This window comes from Syngnathus scovelli, chromosome 8 (assembly GCF_024217435.2).
Source record: "Syngnathus scovelli strain Florida chromosome 8, RoL_Ssco_1.2, whole genome shotgun sequence".
In the NCBI taxonomy this organism is placed as follows: Eukaryota; Metazoa; Chordata; class Actinopteri; order Syngnathiformes; family Syngnathidae; genus Syngnathus; species Syngnathus scovelli.
The window spans coordinates 17,482,579-17,509,195 of record NC_090854.1 but is presented as its reverse complement, the minus strand read 5'-3'; the positions used below and the strand labels follow the sequence as shown (position 1 = coordinate 17,509,195).

General features: G+C 45.3%; 1 protein-coding gene across 1 annotated transcript in view; it reads right to left on the bottom strand.

Moving 5' to 3' along the window:
* lrp1bb (low density lipoprotein receptor-related protein 1Bb) overlaps positions 1-26,617 on the bottom strand; it is a 131,654-nt gene that overhangs the window by 1,900 nt on the left and 103,137 nt on the right. The window contains exons 51-89 of the mRNA XM_068651596.1: positions 26,047-26,166; positions 25,369-25,497; positions 24,756-24,878; positions 24,157-24,297; positions 23,779-23,966; positions 22,688-22,871; positions 22,528-22,613; positions 21,733-21,855; positions 19,257-19,438; positions 18,934-19,133; positions 18,671-18,859; positions 18,449-18,597; positions 18,139-18,232; positions 17,861-17,977; positions 17,338-17,457; positions 16,807-16,926; positions 15,935-16,051; positions 14,639-14,745; positions 13,739-13,871; positions 13,123-13,229; positions 12,917-13,049; positions 12,319-12,441; positions 12,031-12,153; positions 11,082-11,222; positions 10,708-10,842; positions 10,376-10,495; positions 10,005-10,246; positions 9,647-9,870; positions 8,811-8,917; positions 8,125-8,241; positions 7,865-8,038; positions 7,124-7,249; positions 6,805-6,969; positions 5,580-5,741; positions 4,924-5,098; positions 4,516-4,620; positions 2,281-2,394; positions 642-718; positions 451-541 (exon numbers count right to left, since the gene is read on the bottom strand). Of these exons, the coding sequence (XP_068507697.1) occupies positions 451-541; positions 642-718; positions 2,281-2,394; positions 4,516-4,620; positions 4,924-5,098; positions 5,580-5,741; positions 6,805-6,969; positions 7,124-7,249; positions 7,865-8,038; positions 8,125-8,241; positions 8,811-8,917; positions 9,647-9,870; positions 10,005-10,246; positions 10,376-10,495; positions 10,708-10,842; positions 11,082-11,222; positions 12,031-12,153; positions 12,319-12,441; positions 12,917-13,049; positions 13,123-13,229; positions 13,739-13,871; positions 14,639-14,745; positions 15,935-16,051; positions 16,807-16,926; positions 17,338-17,457; positions 17,861-17,977; positions 18,139-18,232; positions 18,449-18,597; positions 18,671-18,859; positions 18,934-19,133; positions 19,257-19,438; positions 21,733-21,855; positions 22,528-22,613; positions 22,688-22,871; positions 23,779-23,966; positions 24,157-24,297; positions 24,756-24,878; positions 25,369-25,497; positions 26,047-26,166 (5,383 nt within the window). The remainder of the gene's footprint in view (positions 1-450; positions 542-641; positions 719-2,280; positions 2,395-4,515; positions 4,621-4,923; positions 5,099-5,579; positions 5,742-6,804; positions 6,970-7,123; positions 7,250-7,864; positions 8,039-8,124; positions 8,242-8,810; positions 8,918-9,646; positions 9,871-10,004; positions 10,247-10,375; positions 10,496-10,707; positions 10,843-11,081; positions 11,223-12,030; positions 12,154-12,318; positions 12,442-12,916; positions 13,050-13,122; positions 13,230-13,738; positions 13,872-14,638; positions 14,746-15,934; positions 16,052-16,806; positions 16,927-17,337; positions 17,458-17,860; positions 17,978-18,138; positions 18,233-18,448; positions 18,598-18,670; positions 18,860-18,933; positions 19,134-19,256; positions 19,439-21,732; positions 21,856-22,527; positions 22,614-22,687; positions 22,872-23,778; positions 23,967-24,156; positions 24,298-24,755; positions 24,879-25,368; positions 25,498-26,046; positions 26,167-26,617) is intronic.

The following is a 26,617-nucleotide window of genomic DNA, read 5'->3' as shown; positions in this document are numbered from 1 at the left end:
CTACAGGTGTCACAAAATACAGATATGGAACATGTTCAGCCATTTTCTGTTGTGGGCGGAGTCAACCTAGCCCATCGAAGGGAACGTTTTGAGCAGGACTGAAAAATCCTGAGACTGCTCAACTGTAAGTCATCTTTGCGAATGATTCCAGCAAGTTTCACAAAATACATCAAACGGAACTGGCGAGAAACTGAAAAGCTGAACTGCAGTCAGAGGCTTAATGGATTATAATGATCCGAAAAACTGAAATCATGCTCGGTTCGAACAAAGCCCTGTTTTATCCTCAAAGATTTTCACTCGGCAGCACAATGTGGACGTGGTTAACCCGTCTTTCACATTTCTGAGGTTCTAGGTTTGAACCTTGGCTCGCTCCCGTGTAAAGTTTGCGTGTTCTCCCCGTGCTCGCGTGGGCTTCTGTGTAGAAACCAGATGGCCGGATCGGTCACCAACCTTTGTTTTCGTCTGCAGATGTAAATACCCGCCACCACCATCACGATCAAGATGACCAGCAGGACCAGAGGCACAATGATGGCTATGCTTCCTAAAATAGAGAGACGATCAGGAGCTATTCCGTTTTCACAACCAAATGAAAATGCTTTCTGCATATCTGAGCTTCTTCTATGTTCTTCTAGTGAACCAACCTCCAGTGGTATTGTCTGATCTGCTGCTTTTGGGTGCAGGTCTCTCACACTGCGTTCCAGCCCAATTTGTCGAACACCTGGTCAGAAAATAGCATGGTAATAAAAAATAAAACTTTTAACACACTTTCTGGTAAGAAACAACAACGACAGGGTTGAAGCGGACAACCCGACCGACATCTGAGAGAAAAGCACAATTTTTATGCATGTTGAGTGAGAGTTGATGTAGATTATTATCGTGCGGAGAGAACAACGTGAAAAGATGACAGCGGGACGAGTCCTATTAGCGTGGCGCCCGCTGATGATGGATGTCCCTCGTAACGGCGAAGGTATGTCATTTTACATCACGAGGAGCGCAGATGGGCCAGTAAAGCATGAATGACCCAGGAAGTCCAACCAGATAATGATAGTATGTATGAATCACCACTAATTACATGCATTCCTAGCAATTACAGCATATATGACAGCAACACCGTCCTCCGCTACGTTCTCAACCAATGTTCTTTGAGCGGAAAAACAAAATGGGACATGCTGCCGTAGCTTGTAAGCAATCTTCATCTGCGGGCTGGCCGTCATGCACGTGTTGCCAAATGCAGCCTGATGAGCACATGATGTCACGTCGGATTTGGCCCCCCGGGTCCCTGCGAGGGTCGTATGATATGGGAGAGCGAGTGACGTACGGCAACTGATCATGTAACAAGTGCCTCGGCGGCTTCACCCGACGCGCTCGTTAGAGTCGGCGAGCGAGCCGCTCGGCGGTCTGGCTCGACACGTTGCTGAAATGTACGGGATGGCCGTATTAACCTAATGTCGTCCGTGTACCGTCTGGAGGAGTTGTTACGGATTGATAGATTGCTTTTGGAACAACGAGAACATTTTTGGGTCAGACGGGGTAGGCTTCAGCGCACCAGTTGGCATAAAGCACAGGTGTCAAAGTCAAAGGCCCAGATACGGCTCGGCACATCATTTTAGGTGGCCCGCGAAAAAAAAATTGTGCATTGAATTCATATGTCAATGTCAAAATTTCAAATTGTTTTCACTTTTAAAAAATAGAGATATTTTTAGCATTTTTTATTACCATTCATTTTTAAATATTTGATTTTATTTCAAGATTTCATTTTCGATATTTGAACCGTTTTTATTAGTCTCTGTTTTGAAAACTAGACACCCCTGGCATAAAGGAAAGCATGAAGATAGAACCTAATTCTTAAAAAGAAAAAAACTAAATCACTCCTTCAGTCTGTGAGTTATTTTCTTTGCTTGACACTCGGGCCCTGACACTTTCGTACCTTAATTTGAATTCATCTTTCAAGTAAAACAAAGAACTTCATTTGCACATGTGAAAGGACTGACTGAATGAGAGGCAAAACACTTAATCCTCGCAACGCCTGACAAGACGACCATTTTTTTTTTTTTTTTACCACGCCGCATCTTGATCGAGCTGTCAATCAAAAAACAGGACAGGCGGTAATCATCCCTCGTGGGCGCTATGTAATCATCCTTGCAAATGTATTTTGGAGCACTTGTTACATGAAGAGTTACTAGAAGGTGGCACAAAGAGAGACAGAGAGGCCTTCTCGTCATGGAGTTGAGTGAGGGAGGCAGGAAGACGTGGAGAAAGCCGGCTGGCGAGGTGACCTACTTGCAACGGGGTTTGTTAAGAGCGGTTAATGTGCACATCCCTTCATTCTGACAGAAGTAATCGCAGGGGTTGGCCAGCTCATCGCAACGTTGGTTCTTGAACCCTGATGTGCAGCTGTAAAACAGTGTTGGCGGAATCAGCAAAAGGGGCTTTACGAAAGCCCACCACTTGACCTCGCCCTTTGACCCATTGAAGCCGTCCATTCCAGGAGGGGATGAGTCCGTCCGTGCTTGAGCCACGGAGCTCAATTTAAAATACAATCAACAGCTCACCCGGTGAAATCAAAATAATTCGGTTTTGACCTTTTATGTCATTCAAAATAAATGAGGTGTTACGATTGAATATTCGTACGTTCAAAACGTCAACTTAAAAAAACCCGCAACATTTTAAATCGATACAGGAAGTTTCATTTGTTCCGTGACTAGGCAACACAAAACAGCTTGAATGTTATGTCACCGTCTCTATTTTTACCTTTGAAGGCTACTGACACAAATGAGAAATTTCTTCAATTATATCTTTTGCATAACGAAATGAAATAAAAAGCAAGCAATGATTTATCAAATGTATTCAATGTGCTCCCGTTGAAAATGAAAGCAGGACGAGGCAGTGAGACCTTTCCTGCTCTTAAATATTCTCGTGAATTTTGGACTACTGCAGGAAGGAATAATTGGGAAGAGATTTGGAAGCCACTGAATTCAAGACCTAATGCAAACACTGCCTAAATTGAGGAGCCTCCCTTTTTTTTTCCATGCTTATAAATCACAACTGCCAGCATAGGGAATATTAGTCTCGGTGAAAAACGACGCAGTCGGCCGTGGATTAATACCTGCTGAGTTAGAAGCGCACGCTGTGCAAGAAGAAACACAAAACTAAATCCATTTGGGAAGCCAAACATTTTATATCTGTCCAACGATAAGGTGTTGGAGGTGTGTTGGTTTCAACTTTTTTTTATTTTAGTCAAAGTTGATGATAATCGAGTCAACATGAATGAATCGATTGTCATCTATGTTTTTTTTTCTGTTCGGGTAAGTGTGGAGGACTCAACTCCAGAAATGAGAAAAAATAAGATTTCATTTAAATAGAACCAAAAAGAAGAAACATTATTGGTCAAGGTAGCAAAAACAGACTTGGGGAGAAGCACAGCACAAAGCATAAAATGACCAAAACAGGAAGTGAGCACAAAGCAGGAGCTAAATAGACAAATCGACGAGACTAGGAACACCTGGATGAGACACAATTGGGAGACGCAAGGGGGCGGGGGCTGACAAGACCAGATGGAAACAAGAAGCTAACAAGACAGACGTTGGGTTCACAAGGGAAACATGACATTGAGTCAGATGAAGGAAAACAAACCAAACTAACAAAGGACATGACAGAAAGGACATGACAGTTGTCAACTTGCTACTTGAAAATACGAAGTCAAGATCGGCGCTCCAATTGTACACATCTTATCTGGCCATACATCTGGTGTTCCTTTCAGGAAAGAATGAACCCTTCCGATCAGATGCGTTGACCTCATCCAATAGGAGAGAATCATTTGCATAGAAATTGATTCTCTCCACCGGAATTTACCGGACGAGTAGAAATTTCAATCGAGCGAGCGAGCGAGCCTGGACAATGAGCAGTTAAAAATGCAGAGCGTTGGGCTTGAGAAGAAAAGAATTCCAATTTCCCCCTTGAAGAAACTTTGAACAAAACGCCGCATGCGATTATGACTCAGGTTGATAGGAATCGGTGGGACATGCTTGGAAGAGTTTTTTTTAAATTTTAGTTTCCTCCGCCCACTGAATGTCACGTTAACTGAGTGACACAGCCCTTTTCTTTCTGGAGAGCAAACTTCTAAATCCGCTAACTGAAGAGCGACACGGAAACCTGACACCAGCTCTTTACTGCAAGGAGGACTTGTGTGATAGGCTCAAAGTGGCAAGCTATGAACAGGATTCCACTTTTTTTTTTTTTTTTATATCCGCGTGAATGCCTTAAGCCACAGCGACGTGTCAAACAGCCTAAGATGGCGCTCTGGCACCCGGCCCCACGCTGCGCCATGTGACATCAAACACCACTTTGCTTTCACAATTGCGTAGGAACAGCTTGTTCGAACGGGCGAAAGGGACCCCGCGACGGTTCTCGGTTGTACTCCCCGAGCAAGGATTACCGAGATCAAGACAGGTAGGCAGCCGGGTTGAGAATAATCAGAATGTCTCTGCTGCCAGTGAGTAGTAGCGAGTGACTTACTGACAGAAAGGCAGGTTGGTGTCGGGGTCCAGGTGACAGGTGCCTCCATTGTAGCAATAACCGTCACACAGTTGACAGCTCGGCGCGATTCGCCCGTTGGTGCAACTGAAATAGCGACGAGCAGAAAAAAAAACACCAAGTTGGAATATATTGTTGGATTGAGACGCAATATAAGAAAACAAATGTACATCCCAGGGACCAAAAGCAATCAGTTGAAAACGTCTTTTGAAGGTAAGCAACAGATCGGATCTGCGAACGGCCGAGTCGTTTGAATCTCGCGACACCGCCGTAATAGGCGCGATTATTTCATGCGTTGTACACATCTGGGATTCGACAAACGTATAAATAATGCAAATGCGGACGCGCCTCCCGACGCCAGAGCGGAGCGAGCAGAAGGCGATAACTCACTTGCAAACCACATCTGTCGTCTCGTCGTTAATGAGGCACGGAGCGCCGTGGCACCGCAGACACTTGTCCACCTCGCATTTGTTTCCCTCAAACCTGGCGGGACACACGCACTCCACGTAGCCGCTACTGGACAGCGTGCACGCCTTGGAGTTGACGCAGTAGTGGTGACAAATATCTGCTCGCCATTTGCAGCGGAGGCGGGAGAGAAAGAGAGAGAGACGTTGACAACACTCCAGGAATGTACTTTGAGCTGCCTTAATTGGACTTGTGAAAGCTTTTAATGGGACTTAATTATCCTTATCAAATGACATCTTAGACACAGTTGAAAACATTTCACCCCTTGGGCAAACAATGGGAGGAGAGATGCCAATGGTGTGCAGCCAAAATTGTTTCCCCCCCCCACTAACAATGATTACAAAAGCAGTGTGTGTGGGGGGGAAGAAGAAAATAAAATCATTATCACCGCTGCACAGAAACACCCGATGGTTGTTTGATTGCCGTGCTTTTGTTTTGTTTCATTGCAAAGTGATATTTGCGCGAAAGGAAATAACCCCCAAACGCTTCAGGCGGAAGCTTTTGCTGCACGCCCTGAACGTAGGTTTGCGTCAATCACGCGAAGCCGACACGAGTGCTTAAATTGGAGGTGCGCCACTCACGGTACAGACAGCGCTCTCCGGTGTATTCGGACAAACAGCGGCACACGGGCTGGTTCCCCCCAGTGACGTCACACGTGCCGCCGTTCAAACAGTAGTTGTCGCATATCCTCCTCTCGCAGAACGGCCCCGAGAAGCCCAGAGGACACTGGCAAGTAGGCTTACCTAGATAAATGGAGACGCGAGGGGAGGGATTAAGGAACGCGCAGAAAAAGCAGCAACATTTGGATGTTCTATAAATAAGGCCAAGGAGCTCCGAGCGCAGCAAATGTTGCAGAGCGCAACGTGCCCTCGGGATTAGAGGCCACGGCAAAACTGAAGGAAATCATTTTTCCATGTGCGGCGCGCTGGTCCAACTTCAACGCAAGGTCAAGCGTGATCGTCTTGTTACCGCACGGGTGTCAAAGTCAAGGCCCGGGGGCCCGCCACGTCATTTTATGTGGCCCGCAAAGACAAATTTTGCATCTAAAATGATTAAGCTTAAATTAATTAGCATTAAAATGCTAATATTGTGGTGTTATCTGGTTCCTGCGACCTCATCTTTAAGCAAAATAATAAAATAATAAGTCACACATCCCTATCCCGGTCGCTATCGGCCCCTCGTTAGAAGTTCATTACTGTGGAACATGAGCACAAGGCTACCTCCACAAAGTAAAAATCAATCCCAGGGGCAATTTAAAGGCCATACGTAATGGGAAATTGACTTGTTAATTGTTTGTGTACAAATAGTTGCATCTCTGCAGGGCCTGGCCAACCATCAAGTGGAAAATTACAGCGACAAGGAATTTTCACGTCGGCTGCCCCAAGGCAGGAAATCGTCAACGGTTAGTGGGGTCATGTATACCTAAAGGCAGTCATCGTGTATTTCAGGGTTTTTCCTCCCTTGACAATCAAAACGGCCCAAAAAATGGAGAAAAGTGACATCAACTTGTGTGCAAAGCTCACTGAAGCAGCTAAACCGCCGCAAGGATGTCACCGAGGAAAGAGATGTGAAATGTTGCTCTTCCGGGTCATTGTGCAAGCGGCAAATGGCCCCAAGCCCCCCAACATTGATAATTTTGTCTCAGCGTTGGAATCAGAGGATTCCCCCGGGGGGGGGGGGACTGTAAAACAGCAACCGTCGGCCGGTGAAAGATGACAACCTCACACTTCTTCTTTGGTACATTTCAAAATGAACCAAAAGTGTGAAAACTACTCTGACTGGCACAATTTCTTCACTGCTTCTTACCCAGCGGCGAGCCCGTGCAGGTTCCTCCATTTAAGCAGTAGTCTGTGCAGTGGTTGACCTCGCAGCGTTGGCCCGAGAAATCGGGCCAGCAGTAGCACCTCCAGTCTCCTTTCTCATTGGCTAAGCAGCGGCCTCCGTTCTCACAGGGGGGACGACATAATTCACCTTGGCCACGGGAGAAAAAGCCAGTAAAGGCAACAAACACTACGTGCTGTGAATTCTATTGGGTTGATCTTGGCAACAGAAACGACGAGAACACGTTTGCTAGCGATATTTCCCAATTTTGTTGAATGCGGCGGAAGATAAAAGCAAAGTCCACCTGAGGTGTTGACGTCACTACAGCTGGCGTTGATCAGCATTTTGCCCTCCGGACAAGTACATCTGGCACCCGTGGGGTTGAGCAAACACATGAAATCACAAGACATCCTCAGGCACGGATTTGACGCTGTTGGGGGAAAAGCAAGATGGGATCTGTGATGCAGCGCTTCATTCAAATTCTTTACTCTCTCTCGTACAGTTTTAATGAGCGGAATATTTGTTAGGGCCCCACGTGAACAATTTTACACGGCCAACATCACCAAACTGTAAACTCCAGCAGTTGCCGAGAATTTTTTGTTTTGAATTATATTATATTAAAAATAATTTATATATATATATGGAATTTAATTTAAAAATAATTAACTAATTAATTGCAAAATAACATGAAATATCAGAGATGAGTGCGGTTTTACCAAAGAACGTCTTTCAAGCATGATAAATCTATAATAAATAAAAAAAATACACATTTTATATATAATAGACCATATTCAAAAAATTAACAGGCCGGTTTGTTGAGGGACAAGCAGGCTTCATGTCAAAGCTTTCTGTGCACATCTTCAGCCCACACGTTGCATGCCAGGTCTAATGAGTCTCTCAGGGACACCAAAGCTTCCTTTTGAAAAATGGCTCGCCTGACTCCATTTGACTGCAACGCCATTTGGACAACTTGTACTGTTGCGCAATGACCTCAGAAGCCGTTCGGTACGTATGGCCTCCCCCCCAACAAAACAAGAGAAATTACCATCTTGGTGTTTGAATCGGTGGGAGATCAAAACATTGGTTGGCTTCTCCACCCCCAAGTTAAAAAACTCCACAGGCTGTTTGCCAAATTTGTGAATCCTGAAGATTTGATGCTTGAGGCCAGTTCCGTAGATGTAATCTTCGAATAAATCGATTCTATAAGGTTGGGAGATGCCTGCAAATACAGCAATCAACTTCTAAGACAACAGAAACAAAAAGAACTTGCTTTGGGAAAGTCAGCCATTTGATGGCAGGAATTACCATGTCTCTCATTGATCGTCATCAGCGGGTCGGAACCATCCAATCTCACGCTGCCAATCTGCGAAAGCTCCGGATCAGCCCAGTACAAACGTTGATTGAAATAATCGATGGCTAACCCTGCGGGGACGAGGAAACAAAGACTTTTATTTACCGTCCAAACTCCGCAGAGATCTGGCTGGAAGTGGTCAGGCGTCTGGAGAAGCCAAGGTCAGCGCAGGCCAGCTGAAATGTTTCTACCCTTTGCCTTGTTTTGCTTTCAACAATCAATGATCCAGTGTGGAAATAACCGAGTAGATCTCAGCGCTTTTGTGCAGCGTACTTTGGATAGTCGTGTTTAAGACTGCTTACGTTACAATTCCAAACCGATTAATCACTTTTACTTCCCGCGCGGTCTTTGACTAGATAACTGAGAGCCAGCTCGGGTGTTTTAAATAGGTTTGGCGCAGATGATGAATTCCTCGCTCTGTAAACACAACGGAATGTTGCCGCTTGAATTAAGGAGGCCAAAGCAGATGCTCAAAACTAGTTCAAGACCGTTTCCCCATTAAAAAAAAAAACAAAACAGCTACTTCAGTAAGATTCATTTGTTGCTTTAGTAGCACCTAGCTTCATTTTCAAAACGTTAGCGGAACATAATATGATGCAGACCTACAACTTGCCCATGTAACCGGATGGGAAATACCTACCGGTTGGTCTCCTGAGGTTCTTCTCCAAAAGCACTCTGCGTAAAGAACCGTCCATGGCGGATTCTTCGATATGAGAGTGGTCGCCCACTACGGTCCAGTACATCATCCTGCGTGACAGAGCAACATTGGCTGACTGCATTCATCACCAGCGCCCCAGATTCTCTACATGCCATAATACGATTACACCCCAACTTCTGTCAGAGAACATCAAAGTGGGCTCCTTCAAGCTAGGACCGCCCCTGGACGTAGAGAAGGTATTAATTGTAGCTGAGCTATGGCTCGCCTCAACTCTGCAGATCATTCTAATGAGATCTGACCCGTCGGCCGGCTGCACATTTACTTTGCTGTTTTGATTCAATGTCAGCCATCTCATTATGTTGTATATTTGAATGAGGCAGGCAGCCAGTGTACAGTACATTACCTGCTTCAGCCTCTAATGGCCAACATACACAATTAGAGCCCAGCTGGTTAATACTGCAAAGCTTTCGAAATATCAGATCATTAAACACTCGAAATGTACACTGGAAATGAGCAGGCGTGCTGCTGAAGATTATACATGCGTCTTTAAAAGCTTGCTGGGGTCACATGACGTTGCCGAGTCTACCTGTGAGTTTGTGGCTGTGAGCTGTGGCCGACAGCAGCTCTGGCGTTTTATTGTTCTACCGGGTTTAAAACATTTCTCAAGACAGTTTTTTTTTTAAAATAAACAATATTTTAGATTTCAAGTGTACCTGACATTTGTGGTCGCTGATGGTATCATCATCATGATGGTCCGACAGAAAAAGTACTGTATATGTGGTAGATGATCGTCCTAAAAGTCTTACAGCCCCACTTACCCTCGAACGGGGTTGACAGCGATGGCGTACGGCTCTCCGGCGATGTCGGTAATTAAGCGTGTGCAATTGGGTCCCTTGAGTTGTCCGACATTTATGGAATAGCGTAATTTGGTCCAGTGCGCCGTGTAATAGCTGAACCAGTGCATCCGCGAGTGATCGGTCCAGTAGATATTCCCGGTGATCCAGTCGGCGGAAATGTCTCGGGGTCGTCGAAAGTCGGGACACTGGAAACAAATGAGTAAAACACAATGTGCATTCATTTCCATCCTAATGAGGATGTTTTGTTTAAGCAAAATATTCCAATTCCACAACACAAACAATGAAAGCCTCTTTGGGCGCCACATTCGTAGATACTTACAATGTTCCGGATGTTTGTTTTAGTTTGACTTCTTTCCGTACTTTCTTTGTAAAATATTCCGCCGGGGTTGAATTGGGTAGCCCAGATAAATTTATGGTGGTGAAACAAAGCATCCATCCCAATAATGCGAGCATTGTCCTCGATTTGCGCCAGCACTTTGTGTCCGTGGCTCCGGTTGAACGGATACGCAAAACTTCGGATTTCAGTGTCGTTAGCTATGTAGAGCACTCGATCATCTGGTCCTGCCCGCAGAGTGGAGAAGAGAAAGCGAAACAGAATTAGGTGGGTTCAATTTGACAAAAACAGCAATGCGGCTCATCGGAAGAAAACAGCGATTGGCTTCTGTAAAAGTTTCCGAGCGGCGTGCGTACCTTTTGCGATGCAATTTCCTTCAATTTCCTTATAATTTCGGTCACATGTGCACTTGAATGATCCTTTGGTGTTTGTGCAGTAGTGTGGACACGTATCAAACTGCAGACACTCGTTTGTCTCTGGAAATGACAAGACGGTATTTGTCAGAATGAATATCGATTTGGACACGTTTGGCGGTATGAGTTGTGAAAGCTCAACGGAAACGTCGCTGTTCTGACAGCCTGGTGACTTCGCTTTCCGTATTTTTCCGTACAAGATTTATTCTCATGCAGCTCAACTGGAGTCGCCATCCATTTGTAGATGGGGTATCAAAAAAAGGATCATCAACTACCGTCACACTGTCCTGACTTCTGGTTCCTCTTGAAGCCCGCTTTGCACTGGCATACGGCGTTTGCGCTGGTCTGGTTGCAGATGGCGTCCTCTCCGCACGGATTTGTTTTCTTGCCGCAGACATCGCCGCTGGAGACTACAAATACAAACGCAGCCTTTTTGATGACGCACCTCGCCCGCCTTTGCATCTCAGACACCTGCTGCGCTTTGATGTGTAAAAGCCAAAAGGACAACGTGGTCTTTCACATCACACGCACCAATGAGGCCATACATACATTAGCATAAAAAATACAAAACATCACAGCCGCAACCGGGAGATGGGCCCGCCTCCCGAAGACCTCACAGCAGCGTGGTTTGGGTGGGCGCTATACTCACGGGCTTTGCAGTCCTGCTCATCCGAACCGCCGTCGCCGCAGTCGTTGAAGAGGTCACACTGCAGCTGGATGGAGACGCAGCGACGGTTGCTGCAGGTGAACTCGGTCTTCCCGCAAGGTCGAGGTCTTCCGGCCGCCACTTCTGGAACCAGACGAGAATTTTAAAATGAGTGTTATGCGGGGGATCTCAAACACTTACAAGGGAGATCAGGAGGGAATGGAATGGAGGGGATTAAAAAAGGAAGGAAATGAAGTGATAGCACGATGGCATGACGGGACCGAGGTGAGATTGAAAAGATGGATGGAGGGAAGAGGCGTACAATGGAGGGAGGTAATGGAGTGAAGTGAGAGATTGATGGCCGGATCAATGGAATTAGAGAGGGAGATAAGGGGGAGAGAGGGAGAGGATGAAAGAGTGAAATATGAATGAAGCCATTTGTCCCGTTCACTCGGGCCTGCTCGGCGCCATCACTCAAATCAGTGCGGCGCTGCAGGAAGGCGTCAGGATGTCGTAAAAAGAAACGAAGACGCAGCAGTTATCGTCCAGGCGACCTGCGGAAACCCGCCGCCTTCTGCATCGAAAATATCATCAACCCTTGAAGGAGCAGATATTTCAATACAAAGGGTGCAGCAACTTATGCAGATAGACAATACTTTGCGGCATCGATATTTTTTATCCTTTGTGATAAAACAATATTATTACTGCAGCTTACCGTGACGGTCTATGCGCATATTCGTACATCTGATTCTGTATTATTAGTGCCCCCGGTGGCCAAGAGAAAAAAAAATCATAAAGAAAATGCTACAACATTTCTAATAGAGTGAACAGGTGATTTGAGGAAAGATTGCTTTGAGTCGTTGTTTGTCACAGACCGTTTTTGCTATCGATGTGAACATTCATACAAGCACCCCACGAGGCCTTTGTGAATTAATAAAATGGATGTCCTCACCGCACTCCTCTTCGTCCGAACTGTCACCGCAGTCGTCCACTTTATTACAGACTTGGTCAGCACGCAGGCAAACATGATTATTTCTGCAGCGGAATGGCCTCGTAGGAGGGCAGGCAAGTTTTTCTGCAGATCAAACGAGATAAGAAGAAAATGGTAAGGGACAAAAAAAAATTACCCCGCGCATTTAAATATCTACCGCGTCGGCGGGGGTAGCGGCTCATAAATATCTTAAAACAAAGACAGCTTGATTGTCTTTAAACCAAAGCACAGTTGAGGCGGCGGACCCACCGCACATGTCGGCGTCTTCGTCAGAGTTGTCGCCGCAGTCGTCCTTGCCGTCGCACACCCATGTGTGAAGTTTGCACAAGGTGTTATTGCAAATGAATTCATCAGCCCGGCAAAAGAAAGCACCTACGGTCACACAAAGAAATGAAACACTCCCCCACGCATTTTCAATGTTAGTTCCCGATGAAAAGTCTATTCAAGCGGACAAAAGGTGTTGCTCTGATCCATTCCTCTCCGCCTCCATCTGATTTAAAATCTTTTGTCCTCCCCCCCCCCCACGGCATTTAGGTGGGAAGCACTTGCATCGATAATACTTGTGCGGTTCTTATAAATCCGACTAAGCCCGCTATCGTGTTAAGGTAAGCGGAGCTGCGTTGAGTTTTGCTGCATGCAAAGATTCGCGGCCTAGCGGGATTTGGGCAGAACGTGAGGACTACCCGTAACTCCAGGCTTTATTTCATGAAAATGAATTATTAATTGGTGATTAAATAATTATTTATTATGATTATTTATTGAATTATTCATTTATTTAATGAATAGTTTAATGAATGATGTCCTCCAATGTCTGAATCTTAGACTCCAGCACCGGCATGCCACTTACCCGGGCTGCAGTTTTCCTCATCACTGTGATCCATGCAGTCCATAACGCCATCGCAACGCCAGCGTCGAGGGATACAGTGCGCTCGGTTCAGGCACAGAAACTCATCTTCTCGGCACTCTTTGACGCAGCCAGTCTGTCATGACGCATGGCAAACACGCACCTTTAGCCGCAAAGATTCGTCCCCGGCGACGTAAAGGTGAACCGACCTCATCTGAACCATCCAGGCAGTTGTCGTGGCCGTCGCAACGCAGGCTGGCTGACACGCAGCCGCCGCTGTCGCACACGTACTCGTTCACCGAACACGAAGGGGCCACTGCGGAAACGTCAGCGCGATTGCAAATGAAAGCAAAATAATCCCAAAGTTTTGAGTGTATGTGGCTTTAAAAGGCGGAGCTTGGCCTGGTGAGTGACTTGGGTGTCGTTGGAATTACTTTCAGTGGTTGTAGACATGCTGTTGTGGTACAATTTTTTGTGATCTTTTTGAAATATGCAATGATGAGAAACTTTAAATATCCCGTGCCTCTAAAAGACTTTTTCCCTCCTGGTTTGCAGGTTGCAGCGGAATTTCTAATCCCGTGTCGACTTGCATTTAATCTTGTTTTAGCTGAATTTAGGTCGAGATAAAGCAGAACATATATAACCCAAATAATAGCGCTATCATTTCTCACCAGACTTTTATATTCCAAACCTGGCATGGACAAGAAAATCATTCCAAAGCCGAATGATAAAAAACATTTTTCTACCCTGCTGGAGGATTTCTTTTCCCCAGAAAAAGAAAGTCAAGAAAATATCAAGAAATGTTGTGTTGATTGTATCGTGTACCTGTTCCATGGCAGCTTCTCTCATCCTCTCCCATTTTGCAGTCTTCTTGGCCATCACACAGCCATTTTTTGGAGATGCAGAGGTTGTTATGACAGCGAAATTGGTCATCGGCGCAGTGTACCTCGCAGCCTTTCTGTGAGCCAAAGTATGAGCAGGAATAGGAAAAAAAAAAATCAAACACGCCGTGGCAAAACGGTGCTAACAAGGGTACTCGTGCAAAACAAATGTGCAGACAGTGTACATAGCATAATATTATGGCAATCACGTTTTTTTTTTTTTTTTTTTACAAACACCCACGCCGAAACAAAAATGGCAGCGCAATATGTTACACTTGAGCTGATACCCACAACAGTAAAAACACAGTTCATCATCCAGGTTTGAAAATAGCGAGTGGGTGAAGAGCCACTCGTGCTTTGTACCGCGCGTCCACTTGCAACGAGAACCTTTGGAGCTCATTTGCGGCGCTTTAGCATACGCCTCTTCTCGAGGATCCGAAAACGGGCAGGGAGTTTAACGCCGTTTAACCGTGGTGACCCTCAAAGCGGCCATTGGGGCTTGAAAAACGGGCTGCTAAGGCGCACTGGGAGAAATTAGAGCTGTAATATGCAGTGCAAATGTTTAGATAAAGGCTAATATCCAAACGAGAATCGCTAAGAGTGATGAATAATTGCACGTGTTTGCCCCTGAATTATGTACTGCATCATGACTATTGATGATCCTACTTAGATGAAGCACCACTTGTACCATTGATGTTTAGCACTCAACATATCTTAAAGGAAATTAGAGCCAATGGGATTTAGCATTTCTTATGATGCAATTGAATATAATCCACCTTTTTTTTAAATTATTGTCAGGTATTTATGTCTTTCCAGGGTGTTTCAAGGTCAAAGAAAAACTTGCCTCATCCGAATTATCCAAACAGTCGTAATCCCCGTCGCAGCGGAATCGGGAGGATATGCAGTCTCCGTTTGCGCAGGCAAAGTCTTTATGGTTACAGGTGACGGGTGCTGCCAAGAAAAGAATAAATGATATATATTAAAAAAAAAAAAAAAGGCCATGCAATCATGTAAATCAGATTTGCAGAAAGCATCTCCCCGATATCGTTATTAGCCAAATGTTTGTGTTCACAGCCGTGTGCTAATGCCTTGAAAAACAACAACAAGGACGCAATTGGAGATAATTAGACTCATTTTGTACGGCTGATACGGGATAAGAGCGGAGGCTGCTGGCAAAGCTGATCACCATGTAAATGCATTCAATTCTGCTTCTGCAATCGACGGGGGCAAAACTCTCGGAAGCCAAAAAGCGTGTTGCTGCCATTTAGTGTGTCCCAAAGGACCATATTAGGACGCAGCTAAACAGCTGCATCAGATCCACTCTCTGGGCTCTCCCCCTCATTATCCTGGGCCCTGTGTGTGTGTGTGTGTGTGTGTGTGTGTGTGTGTGTGTATTGTACACGCATGTGCGCGTCGCTACTCAATTCACAGTTTACAATGCAAAAAAAAAAAAAAAAAAAAGCAATATTTTTGCTTCCTTACGTTTTATTTATGAGCCAGCCGCTTTAATACGGTACAATCAAATGTCCCAGCGGTGTGGATTGAGCAGTTACAGTATGAAGAATAAGCAACTTATAAAGATATAGACAAATGTTTTATTTCAGGGGTGTCAAAGTCATTTTTGTCGCGGGCCGCATAGTTTCCTTCGGAGGGCCATTATGCCAACCCGAATAAATGTACGAACGCCTCATATTATGAAGAGTATACGCTACAAAATAAACTTATTTTCAAATTAGACTAGAAAAAAACTGTTCAAATATTTGAAAAAGATGATTTTTAAAAGTGAAGACAATTTGATGCCCAATTTGTCCACGGGCCACATAAAATGATGTGGCGGGCCGTATCTGGCCCCCTGTGTTGTATTTGGATCTTAATATCGTTTTAATCATGTGTACACTCAGTCTTTGAACAATTTGAATTATAAATATTCACAATCCAGCGACTCCTTGATTTATGACGGCGTTCGGTTCCTATGGCAACCGAGTAACGTGAGCAATCATTTAGGAGAAACGGATGACTGAAACTTTTGCACGACTGCCTTGATAGCGCCACAGGGGTACGCGTTTGAAGGGCGGGCTCCCGTTTTGGCGCGTTGCTGACAAACCCAAGTGACGGCAGGCGGATGAGTCGGGTTACTCACTGCAGTTCTGCTCGTCTGAGTTGTCTCCGCAGTCGTTCTGGCTGTCACACCTCCAGTGGTCTGGGATGCAGTTGTTATTTTCGCAGCGGAATTCATGAGGTCCGCAGGTCTTTTCATCTTTTTCGTCAGGTGCAAACAAACAATAAGACCAAAAAAAAAAAGAAGCAGCTTCAAAGAGCATGAATATTAATGCGGCGCTTGCGATCATATTTTGTGGGTGTAATGGTGGTATCCTGCGGGTTTTCGCCTCAGCAAGTTTGACACTGAGTTCAAAACGGAGTCTGTTCACCAGAGGCGAACACACCAGAAGATGAAATACCCCAGCGCACCCTTGTGACACCCCCCCCCCCCCCGAAAAAAATAAATACAACCTGCTTCAAAAGAGATTCAGGACGATTTTTTGCAGCATAACATTGTTGAATCATTCACAGCCAACAAAAGTGAGGAAATAAAAGACAACCTGTCCTTTTAATCTTCGACCCTTTGGCCATAATCCAGTTCCACTCTTGAAAAACTTACTTCATCAGTTTCTTTTTCTGTTTTACCGAATATCGCATGTGGCCAACCGAGGTGAGTAGTAACAAGCGACCTTTGATTGTGTGAAGATAAACTTTTGTTCTCAAAGTATTCCAAGGCAAATTTCAAGGTCAGCTGAACAACCCGAGAGGTTTCATCGCAGTTGGTCGGCAGCCATCCGTGCGTGCACATAACGTGCGATCTGTAGCTCGAGACTGATACGTCTTGGTAAACCGTCTCGAGACGAGAGGCGAGCCGAGTGTAAAATTGATTCCGCTTAAATCGCGTTCCCCCAACCCCGGTGGCTCTAAAGCGCAATGTTGTGATTTATGCTTAAGTGGATTTGTGCAACTCACCGCAATTAGCCTCGTCTGACCCGTCGGCGCAGTCGGGGTCCTCATCGCAGACCCACAGCTTGGAGATGCAGTGCATGGAGGCTTTGCACTGGAACTGCTCAGAGGAGCACGTACTCTCGGCTGCACGCACAAACACAGCGTATTATCAAATAAATCTGGAATATTAGCACAACTATCTCAGAGAGCATGTTGATATTGGCTGCCGCAGTCTTAATTGCAACACAGCATTCAAACCCACATTCGGGCAAAGTCATTACTTTCCCCCTAATTGGAGCATTTCTTTTTTTTTTTTCTCCTTCCGAACGCCTTTCCATTCTCAGTCGCCCCCGCCGTCACCCCTATCGCAATCACACGCAAGATAAACGTAGCAAAAGGAAAGACGTGATAGTCTGACATGGAGACAAAGAGGTCTCAATGTATTCAAAGAGCTCCTCTCTAAAATGCTTTGAATCCGTTTCAATTATTCCGGGGGGGACAAAAAAGAACATTGGATAAGGGGGACCGGATATTTCCATTTGGTCGTGAACTTACGGCAGTCCGTCTCGTCTTCTCCGTCGCCGCAATCGTCTTGACCGTTGCAGCGCAGATTGAGAGGAATGCATTTCTGTTTCCTGTTGCACTTGAACTGGCCTGAGAGGCAAATGTATGTCTCTGAAAGAAAACATCAACCACATTAATATCCAGCCGTCCATTTTGTTTGTTACAGTCGAGCGATACTGGAGCCCATTAGCTGACTCGTCTTGAGAGATGCTTTATGTCTATTTGTGAGGGGACACAAAGTACGAACTAGTCGTCCCAAAAATATGGAATATTTCGTCACTCCCACACGATCAACCAAGATGATAGAAAAGAAACTTCCTTCCAATTTGGTTCTCTCTGTCGGGGGGTCGTTGTTTCATTCGTCACCATCACAAAAGTGTGACTTTCATGCGTGGCACTATTGTGGTCCTAATCAGCTCCGTAAAAAAAAAAAAGTGCTGGGAAAAGCTCGGCGTGACTGAAATGAATGAATTTGTCCTCTTTGATGTCCTCAGCGTGTCATTCACTCACTCACCGCAATTGGCTTCATCCGAGTTGTCGCCGCAGTCATTCTCTCCATCGCAGATGAAAGGAGGAAGGGCGCAGAGACCGGTGCCGCATTGAAAACGTCCTGGCTGGCATTTGAATTCCGCTGTTGTCATAGCAATAGAAACTCCATGCTGTCAAATGGCCTCGGAAATCATGTCAACTCACAAAAGTGGAAGAAAGTCACTTAAAGTGGCTCTGCGTTAACAATGATGTGTTTGCGGCCTATTTGGGGTAATTCCCATTTTTGGAACCAAATGTACTCACGGCAATCGGCAGGTTCATCCGAGCCATCCCCGCAATCATCCACCGTGTCGCATTTCCACCAGAACGGGATGCACTCATCCGTCCCGCAGCGAAACTGTTGGAGAAGAGAAGAATATGCGCTAAGTCGACACCAATCTTCCATTTTAGCTTCAGCGCTCTTCAAAGCCAAGACACAAATCAATACTCAAGCATCGCACGGGGGGTCGGTAGAGCATGTCAGTGAAATGAAGACTGGCAAAGCAAAGCCGTGCAGTTTGCCTTTGGGGGAAAGTTGCGATGAAGACTGGAAAGGAACGTCATCATTGCTGACCTGACTGGACGTGCAGTTGGAGAGGCAGCTCTTGTTGTCAGCGGCCAGGTAGAAATTACTGGGGCAGGCGCATTGGTGTCCACCGCCGGGGGAGAGCAGACACAAGTGGCTGCAAGCTCCGTTTGCAATCTGACACTGGTGCTTGGCCACTGCGTAGAGGCGTGACGAGCGTGAGTCGTGACACCTCTCAAGGAGAGCGCCGGTGCCAGATGGACTTTCTACCTTCAGGCTGGCGCAGAGAGTGGTAGACCTTGATGGATTTGATGGCTTGCCAGGAGTTGAGGAGCTCCAGCCCTTGAGCCCCGCTCGTCTTGTGAACTCGCCGGAGTGATTTGGATTTGCCGTCCGTCCAGTAGATGAAGTCCTCGAACAAGGTCAGCGCCATTACGCCTTGGATGTGATCGTAGGACACTGGCGAGGGACAGATGGTAATCATCAGGTAAATATTGCCTTGAGACAAAAATGTTCCTCTTTCCGATAAGTACCTTTGTGTCTCTGCAAGCCTTCCATATTGGCAAAAAGGATATGGTTGTCGTCCGCCCAGTAGAGCCTCTTGTTGGTATAATCGATAGCGAGAGCGGTGGGGCTATAGATCTCCTTGTCCACGATTACCCTTTGCTCGCGGCCGTCCATACCGATGCGGCCGATGTGCGGCGGTTCGCAACAGTCTACCCAGAACACATACCTAGTCAGTAGAACACGAGAGTTCAGATCCTGATCCACTTAAAAGCAATGACACCACACAGGAATTACCGCCACGAGAAGAAATCTGGACCAAAAAACAGAGACGATCATTAGATGCACATACCCGGTTTGCGGGTCCAGCACGAGATCGGTGGGGTTCTTGAGGCCTGAGCTGATCAGCACAGTTGGATAGAGACCATTGGCTTTGGACACCTCCAGCGTTTTCTTCTCGGCATCACACCAATAAAGATTCTTTCCGATCCAGTCCACCGCCAAGGCGCTGGGAACTGCTGTTTTGTGTACAATCTGAAATACAAAATAGTCAGTTTCAGCGCCGAGTCTTACCTGGCCATGCTTGAACAAACACAAAAGAAAAGTATCGGCATGTCGAACTTGCCGTACTTGCGCTGGAGTCTAATTGCAAAACATTCATTTTAAACAAGGCGTCGAAATGAAGTAAGAGTGAAAAAGGCCCACAGCAGAAGCAATTTGTTTGTTGACTTTCGGCATAATGAAGCATTTTCATTCAAAACTAGCGCACCATTAATAGTGAGGAGCGAAATCAATACTTCCAAGGCAGCAATTTCTTCTCTGTCACTCTTCCGTGTTTGTGATGTCTCTGTGACTTGCCGTTGTTAGCAACATTTGTCTTTTCCTGTGCCTTTATTCTCCCATTTGTTTATTTCTTTTTGGTATTCCGCGCATGCTATCGGAAGAGCCGGTAGGCGGGCAAAGTGCAAAAATGAAAACAGCCACGAGATGAAATCAATGAAGGGGAGCGTGGTGATAAATGCCACACCGCAGCTACTAAATGTGGTTAGGAAATACACATGAAAGCAAAATGCGTCTTTTTGTAGATCACACGGCTACTTATACACATCTTACAGCTATCAACCATCTGTTATTCCAAACATGAATCATTGTGTACGGTGACTTCAATGAGAAACTACAGACGCGGTGCTCCAAACATTTCTGCCGTGGCGCGGCGGATATAAATAAAGAAGAGTAGAAATAATCAATTCCTGATTGATTTAGAAAGTATTGTGGCTGTGGACTGACAAACTCATGAAGGCCATCTTACAAAAGTCATGTCGTCATTTCAGCTGTGTATATGTTATACTATATTATATTATGTCATATTATATTATATTATATCAAATTATATCATATTATATTACATATTATTATATAAATATTATATTCAACTTTAGAAAAATCCATCATATTATATTATATTATATCAAATTATATCATATTATATTACATATTATTATATAAATATTATATTCAACTTTAGAAAAAAATCCATCGGGTGCACTGGAAATGTGCTACGAGCTAAAAGGACAATCCCCCCAGTGCAATTATCAAACACTTAGAGCCAATTGTTATCTGGCACCAGTCAGTAATTGTAACGCAAAGCGGCTGCCTCGCATCAACGGCCATTCCATCTGCGGGAACGTAAATTTTCTGCTTTAAGCAGATATGCCTGGGGAGAAGGGAGGAGTAGAAAGATGGAAGTGTTGGCAAGCGCCGCTTTGTGAGTGAATTAGCTCAAAAGTGATGGAAGGTATTCAACGGATGGGAAAAAAAAAAAAAAGAAATGTGCAAGTATGTGGGAGTGCCATGGATATCCCAATAAATCTGTCCAGCTGGCAGATCTAGCAGATGCCGTGAACACAGCACTCTGTCTGCCATTAAACAACATGATGCGCTTTGAGGCGTTCTCTCTCGTCATTACCAAGAAAATATATCGTCTTGGCAAACCATTAGGCTCTCGCCCAAGAAGCCAATTTAAAGCGCAAAATCCAAACACCAACATGTCCTTCATTGCGCACAATCTTCAAAAAGGGCCTCAGGCAGCACAAAGAACATATTTGTCAAATAAACTTTCTGCTCCAAACTTCACCATCATGACATTATTCAGAATTTCACTTGGTGAGTTTGAATGTGTTTCTTCGAACGGCCAAGGTGAGTTTATTCATCGTTCCGGAGAAGGCGCGTAATGAACAACTGCAACCTTTTTGATGAAACTTGGAAAACGTTGTGTAAACAGAAACTAATAATTAGGCCGATACCTTTCTTCCAAACGGCAGGTACTTGAATTGAGATGAAGAACGAACACTGATGAGCAGCTTGCAGAGCAAACTTATCAATTCAATTTATCTCTTCATTATTCAGATAAATTTGCATTGCGACGAGACCTATCGCCTTGTCGTACTCGTGTCACGCTTAGAAGTATAAAAGCTTCTTTTAATTAACTTATTTGAGAATCTTCAATTCAGACACTTTATCCTCTTGCGCAAAACATAATCCCGTCCACATACGCGCCAAATATTAATGAGGTGTGTGTGGAGTGCGGTAGTTAACGCCTACCCAATGACTTTGATAAAACACGTTCTTAGAAATTAGTCAGAGGTATGTTTACTACTTTTTATATTTTTCCATTAAATATTGCTGCAAATATTATTATTATTATTATTATTATTATTATTATATTGAAAATATTATAATAATTATTATAAATATGATAATATGTATGATATATTATAATACTATTATTTTGAAAATATCTGATCGATTGACAAAGAGAGCCGAGTGACCTTAAGGTCGCTGCCGTTGAGTCGCATCCTGTTGATCTTCCTCCCACTGGGCCGGGTCGAGTCCACCCAATAGATGAATTCCTTCTTGTAGTCAAAGTCGATATGTATGATGTTGTTAAGGCCCTGGCAATCACACAAAGAAAAAATAACAAGATATATCATTTGATTTTTATGATGTCACATTTAATGATGGCTGTTGGAATAGCACGTAGGGTCCAATCATTGCGGCAGTGCGAGTCTCTCGCTTCTATCCGTCTCACAGGACCTCATTGTCACTCAGACGAGCAGACACTCTAAAAAACACTCCCCCGCCCCCTCCCTTTCTGTCTCACTCGAATGCTGCCTTGAAAAGGTGTCAGATAATCCGGCAGGTGAAATGAGACATCTTCATCAGATCATCAACACCTTCCCAGACAGGCGCCAAAGTGCCCCTCGGGAGCGTCGCACTACTCCGAATATCATCTCCTGAGATTAAATCAGCACGTGCCTTTTTATCAGCACGCTCAGATCTACATTTTTGACTGTCCCTGTGGAAAGTATGGAAAGCTTCCGGCAAAGTTAACGACAAGTTTGTCATCAAGTCGTGTTCCAAAAAAGCATTCCCGCTTTTACACACCGTTGCTGATTTTCTGCTCAACATCTTCAATATTTTATCAAATGACATGACGCAGTTTGTTTTTGGTCTTCGGTATGTTTCTTGGAAACATTTGGGTCAAGGGTTCCAAAATATTCCTTCCGTTGCAGCGCCGGTTACATGGTAGCTAAGGTGGCAAGGCCAAAGGTCATTTTCCTTACCTGTTTCAAGATGGTGTAATTGGAGCCATCCACACTCAGCTTCCGAATCTCGTGGTGGTCGGCCATGATGAGAAAAGGCTCTTCGGCTGCAAAGGGGAACGCATGCAGTCAACACTTGAATTCTAATGACGGAAAAATGAAACGCTGGATCTACGCCAACCTGATGCAGCTTTGCAAACGTCCGGGTTACGCTGGAGGGCTTCGTAGCCGTCCACGCACAAACATTTGTAGGAGCCGTAGGTGTTGATGCAACGCTGGCTGCAGGGGAGGCTGCTGGAGCATTCGTCCACATCCACGCAAGTCCTGCCGTCGTCCTTCAAGTGGAAGCCGGGCCAGCATTTGCACTGATCAGACAACCAGAAGGTCCATTTGAGAGACACGACATGAGCGACTTCAAAATGCTGGTCTCAGCTACTGTTGTGAATATTGGCTGGCTAGTCTCCAGTCTACTGCTGAGACCACAAATGTTTGAAATCAAGGTCCACATCGATGTGCTCCTTCCTTCTCCAGTTGTGACCCCGTCACGGCAGGAAAGCGCAAGTTTATTGCGCTTTCAGCTTCTTTTCAGACACAGCGAGTCGCATCTTGGGCATCCAGCGGAGAAGGAGACAAATCCAAGGCTGAAGGCATAAACATTCACAGTGTGACAGCAGCCATGGCCGAGGCTACGCCGGATGCGGCCTTGACCCGGATTCCACCCTGACATGGCACACCAGGAATAGGCAGTGAGCGCAAGCACTTGTTGGCATCTGATTAAAGCGTCCTTGAGAGATTCAAAGTGATTGCAAAAGTCAACGTATGTATGCACGGCCCTCCCGCTTTTACCAGGACGGATTTAGCAGCAGCCGTGAAACGTTCCACGATCCACCTTGAGAAGGCGCTCGGATTTGAACTCGGTAAAAACGTATTAGTGGCGTGGACGAACCAAACGGGATTATTTTCTTCGCTCCAAACACGATTCCCACAATAAGACAAAAGCAACAATGGAGCAATGATTTCATGGCTCTGCTAGAAGAAAGAAGAACCTTTAAGCATCTAGTCAGATTGAGCTGAGTCATCGTTTTTTGGATTATAGCCTTGAGGGCAGGGATGGGCAATTTAAATGATGGAGGGTGCCCCCATTTTTCATCAACACTACAATGGGGCCCTCATAGGAACTTCCTAACCAGCGGTTTGACAAAAAGGCCATTTTAAATACGAACAAAAGAAGCACCGGCCGACCCATTTTAGCGTCGTCAAGTCGGTTTTTACCTTGTAGCCAACAGCGAGATCCTGGCAGTCCTGCGTGCAGCGGCTCACTCGTCGATTCAAGCACTCGTTGACGTTGCAGTTCCTCTCATCCGACTGGTCGCCGCAGTCGTCTCTCCCGTCGCAGAGATTGCCCTCGGAAATACAGCGCCCGTTGGAGCACATGAAAAAGGAGCCGTTGCACAAACTTCCTGAAAAGACAGAGCCGTGCATAAAGCAAAGTCGCTGGGGGATTTTTTTTTTGTCCTGACGTGGGACCTTGAACCATTTAGTCAGGGGCGCTCGCTGGGTTCTAACGGCTTTTGTTCCAACGGCGTGTCCTCATCACTGCCGGCAAGTCTGTTTCAAAGCGTCCAGCTGGGAGTCAAACGGGACTCTTACCTGCGGCCAGACATTTGAGGTTGAGAGGCAGTTCGTCCGAGCGGTCGGGGCAGTCGGCGTAGCCGTCGCACTCCCACTGCGCGCTGAGAAGACAGCGGCCGTCCCCGCAGCGAAATTCTCCCGATCCGCACGAGCGGTACACTGCACAAAGATGGACACACGCATTTTCTGCAAGCTGCACACTGACAAGCCAGTTTAACGGCCGACTCAATTCTGCTATAAGAGCCCGGCTAATCGTTCAACAGTGGTGGAAAGTTTTTGTTTTTTTTTTTCACAATTTTCCATCAGTCACAAAATAAACAAATGACAGCACATTGTCTTATGCCCCCCAAAAAAAAATCTCATTCCAGATTGTGCCTTTCATTAAATCACCAATAAATCTCTGTATCATTTTAATCATTTGTAAAGATCGTTCGAGGTGTTTTGGCATTTTTGACTCGTTCATTTTCCTACAGTCATTCGTAGCCCCGAGCTGTCATTAGGCTATCCTATTAAAAACTGGAATGAAAGAGAAGAAGTCGAGCGCATGCAAATGAGGTCATCATGATAAACGGCAGATGAATATTCAGAGCGAAAGGGCGCCAAAGTCGTGGACTTGCCGCATTCCGCAGACTCGTCGGATCCGTCTCCGCAGTCGTCGTCGTGGTCGCAGACAAATCGCTGGGGGATGCAAGCTTTGTTGTGGCAGCGAAAGGAGCTGTCGTCGCACGAGTTGTTGGGTGCTAAAAAGCACAACGACACAAAGTCTTAAACGGAATCATAATCATTTTTGTGAAAATGCTGAGTGGGCATTCGCAGCAATGTAAATGAGCTGCGAAAATATTTCAAGACTGCTGGCTGGCAATATTATTGCAGAGTCTCGATGGATTCAAAGTCAACGAACAAAGTGCTCAAGAAGACTTATTTTTCTCCCCTCCATAATGGCTTCCAAGCTTTTTACATAAATATCAAGGGAAAGGTAATGGACAAAAAACGATGGACTCGCAAAGCTTCCATCGACATCGATCAGGAGTCTAATCACCATGCGGCCGCCAGGGTAATAGTTTCGAAATGCTATGTTTGCATTTTAATATTATTTGTTTCGTACATAATAACAGTGTTTTGTGATTTCTGGCTGATCTGATTCACCAAAGGGTTTGATAAAAAAAAAAAAAAGCTTAACTGTAGCAGTGACCTAGTCAACTTTGATAGGACAGCAAGTTTTGAGTTTACCGCAGCCAGCTGCAGAAAGTTCATCGCTCCCATCAGGGCAGTCTCTCTCGCCATCACAGAGCCAGCGTTTCGGAACACAAGCGTATGATCCCGGGCAGCTGAACAGCCCTGGAGCGCATGTCACTGAGCCTGACGGGAAAAAAACAATCTGGATTCATGGTCAAGGTATAATTGCATTCATAAAAATATAATACAATTGACTGTTTTCTTATAATCCGTCTGTATTTTTTGAAGCCACGAAAACATTGTCAAGGAGGAAGCAGAGAGAAAACAGGCCCTTGGCAAATATCGATTGGCCCATTGACTGACATCTACTCCCATTTAAAACTGTAAACAAATTGGTTACTTCAAATCCAAGCTTACTTGGAAAAGGTTGGCTGTGATTAAAACTTGCACGGCTTTAATCCGTGATGTAAATATTTCCTGATGATCTGCTTTTCATGACTCGCACGCGTCTTCATCCCCCGAAGTAACTGTGCCTCGTGGACCTCCGTTAAAAATCTATTTATGACCACCTGAGTCATCAGAGACGCCTGGAGTCTCCTTCTAATCTTCTCATTAAGATTGCTTTATTTCGGTACATTGTTTTTTTTTGCTCTGCTTGAGGAAACAGAAGGCGTTGTGTCCCGTCGCGCAGTCGGCGCGACCTTTCCTGTCGACAACTTAACGGGCATTTACCGCATATTTGCACGCTCTCATCGAGGCCGTCGTCGCAGTCGTTCTCGCCGTCGCACAGCCATTGTTTGGCGATGCATTTGTTCTTGGAGCAAGCAAACTGGTTCCACAAGCATGACGAGTCTGCAGAGCCAAGAAGGGAGGGTGGCGGGGGTGGGGGGGGACAAAAAAATCAATGGGCACATTGGGGACAAATTACCACACACACTTGAAAGGACTGAGGGTATTTATTTTTTATCAAACGAAAAAGGCCCGGCTTCCTGGTTTGAATTTTCTTTGCCATTAAGCACCGCTCAGAAAAGAAAAGAATACATGGAACGAGAAAGCGCACTTAGTTACCGCCGTGTTTGTATTATTCACATCCAAATATTTCCCGTAATGACACTTCAGGGTCATACACAGAAAGTAAGAAATTGTTTACGCGGCAACATAACACACTTCAACACCAAGCGATTTTCGATTGATGGATTTATACGAATGACCTGGAGGAGATTTCCATACAATTATTTGTATAATCATGACCCCACTAGCTTGTCTGTGTCTCTGCATGGTTAGCATAAAGCTACGTGTACTT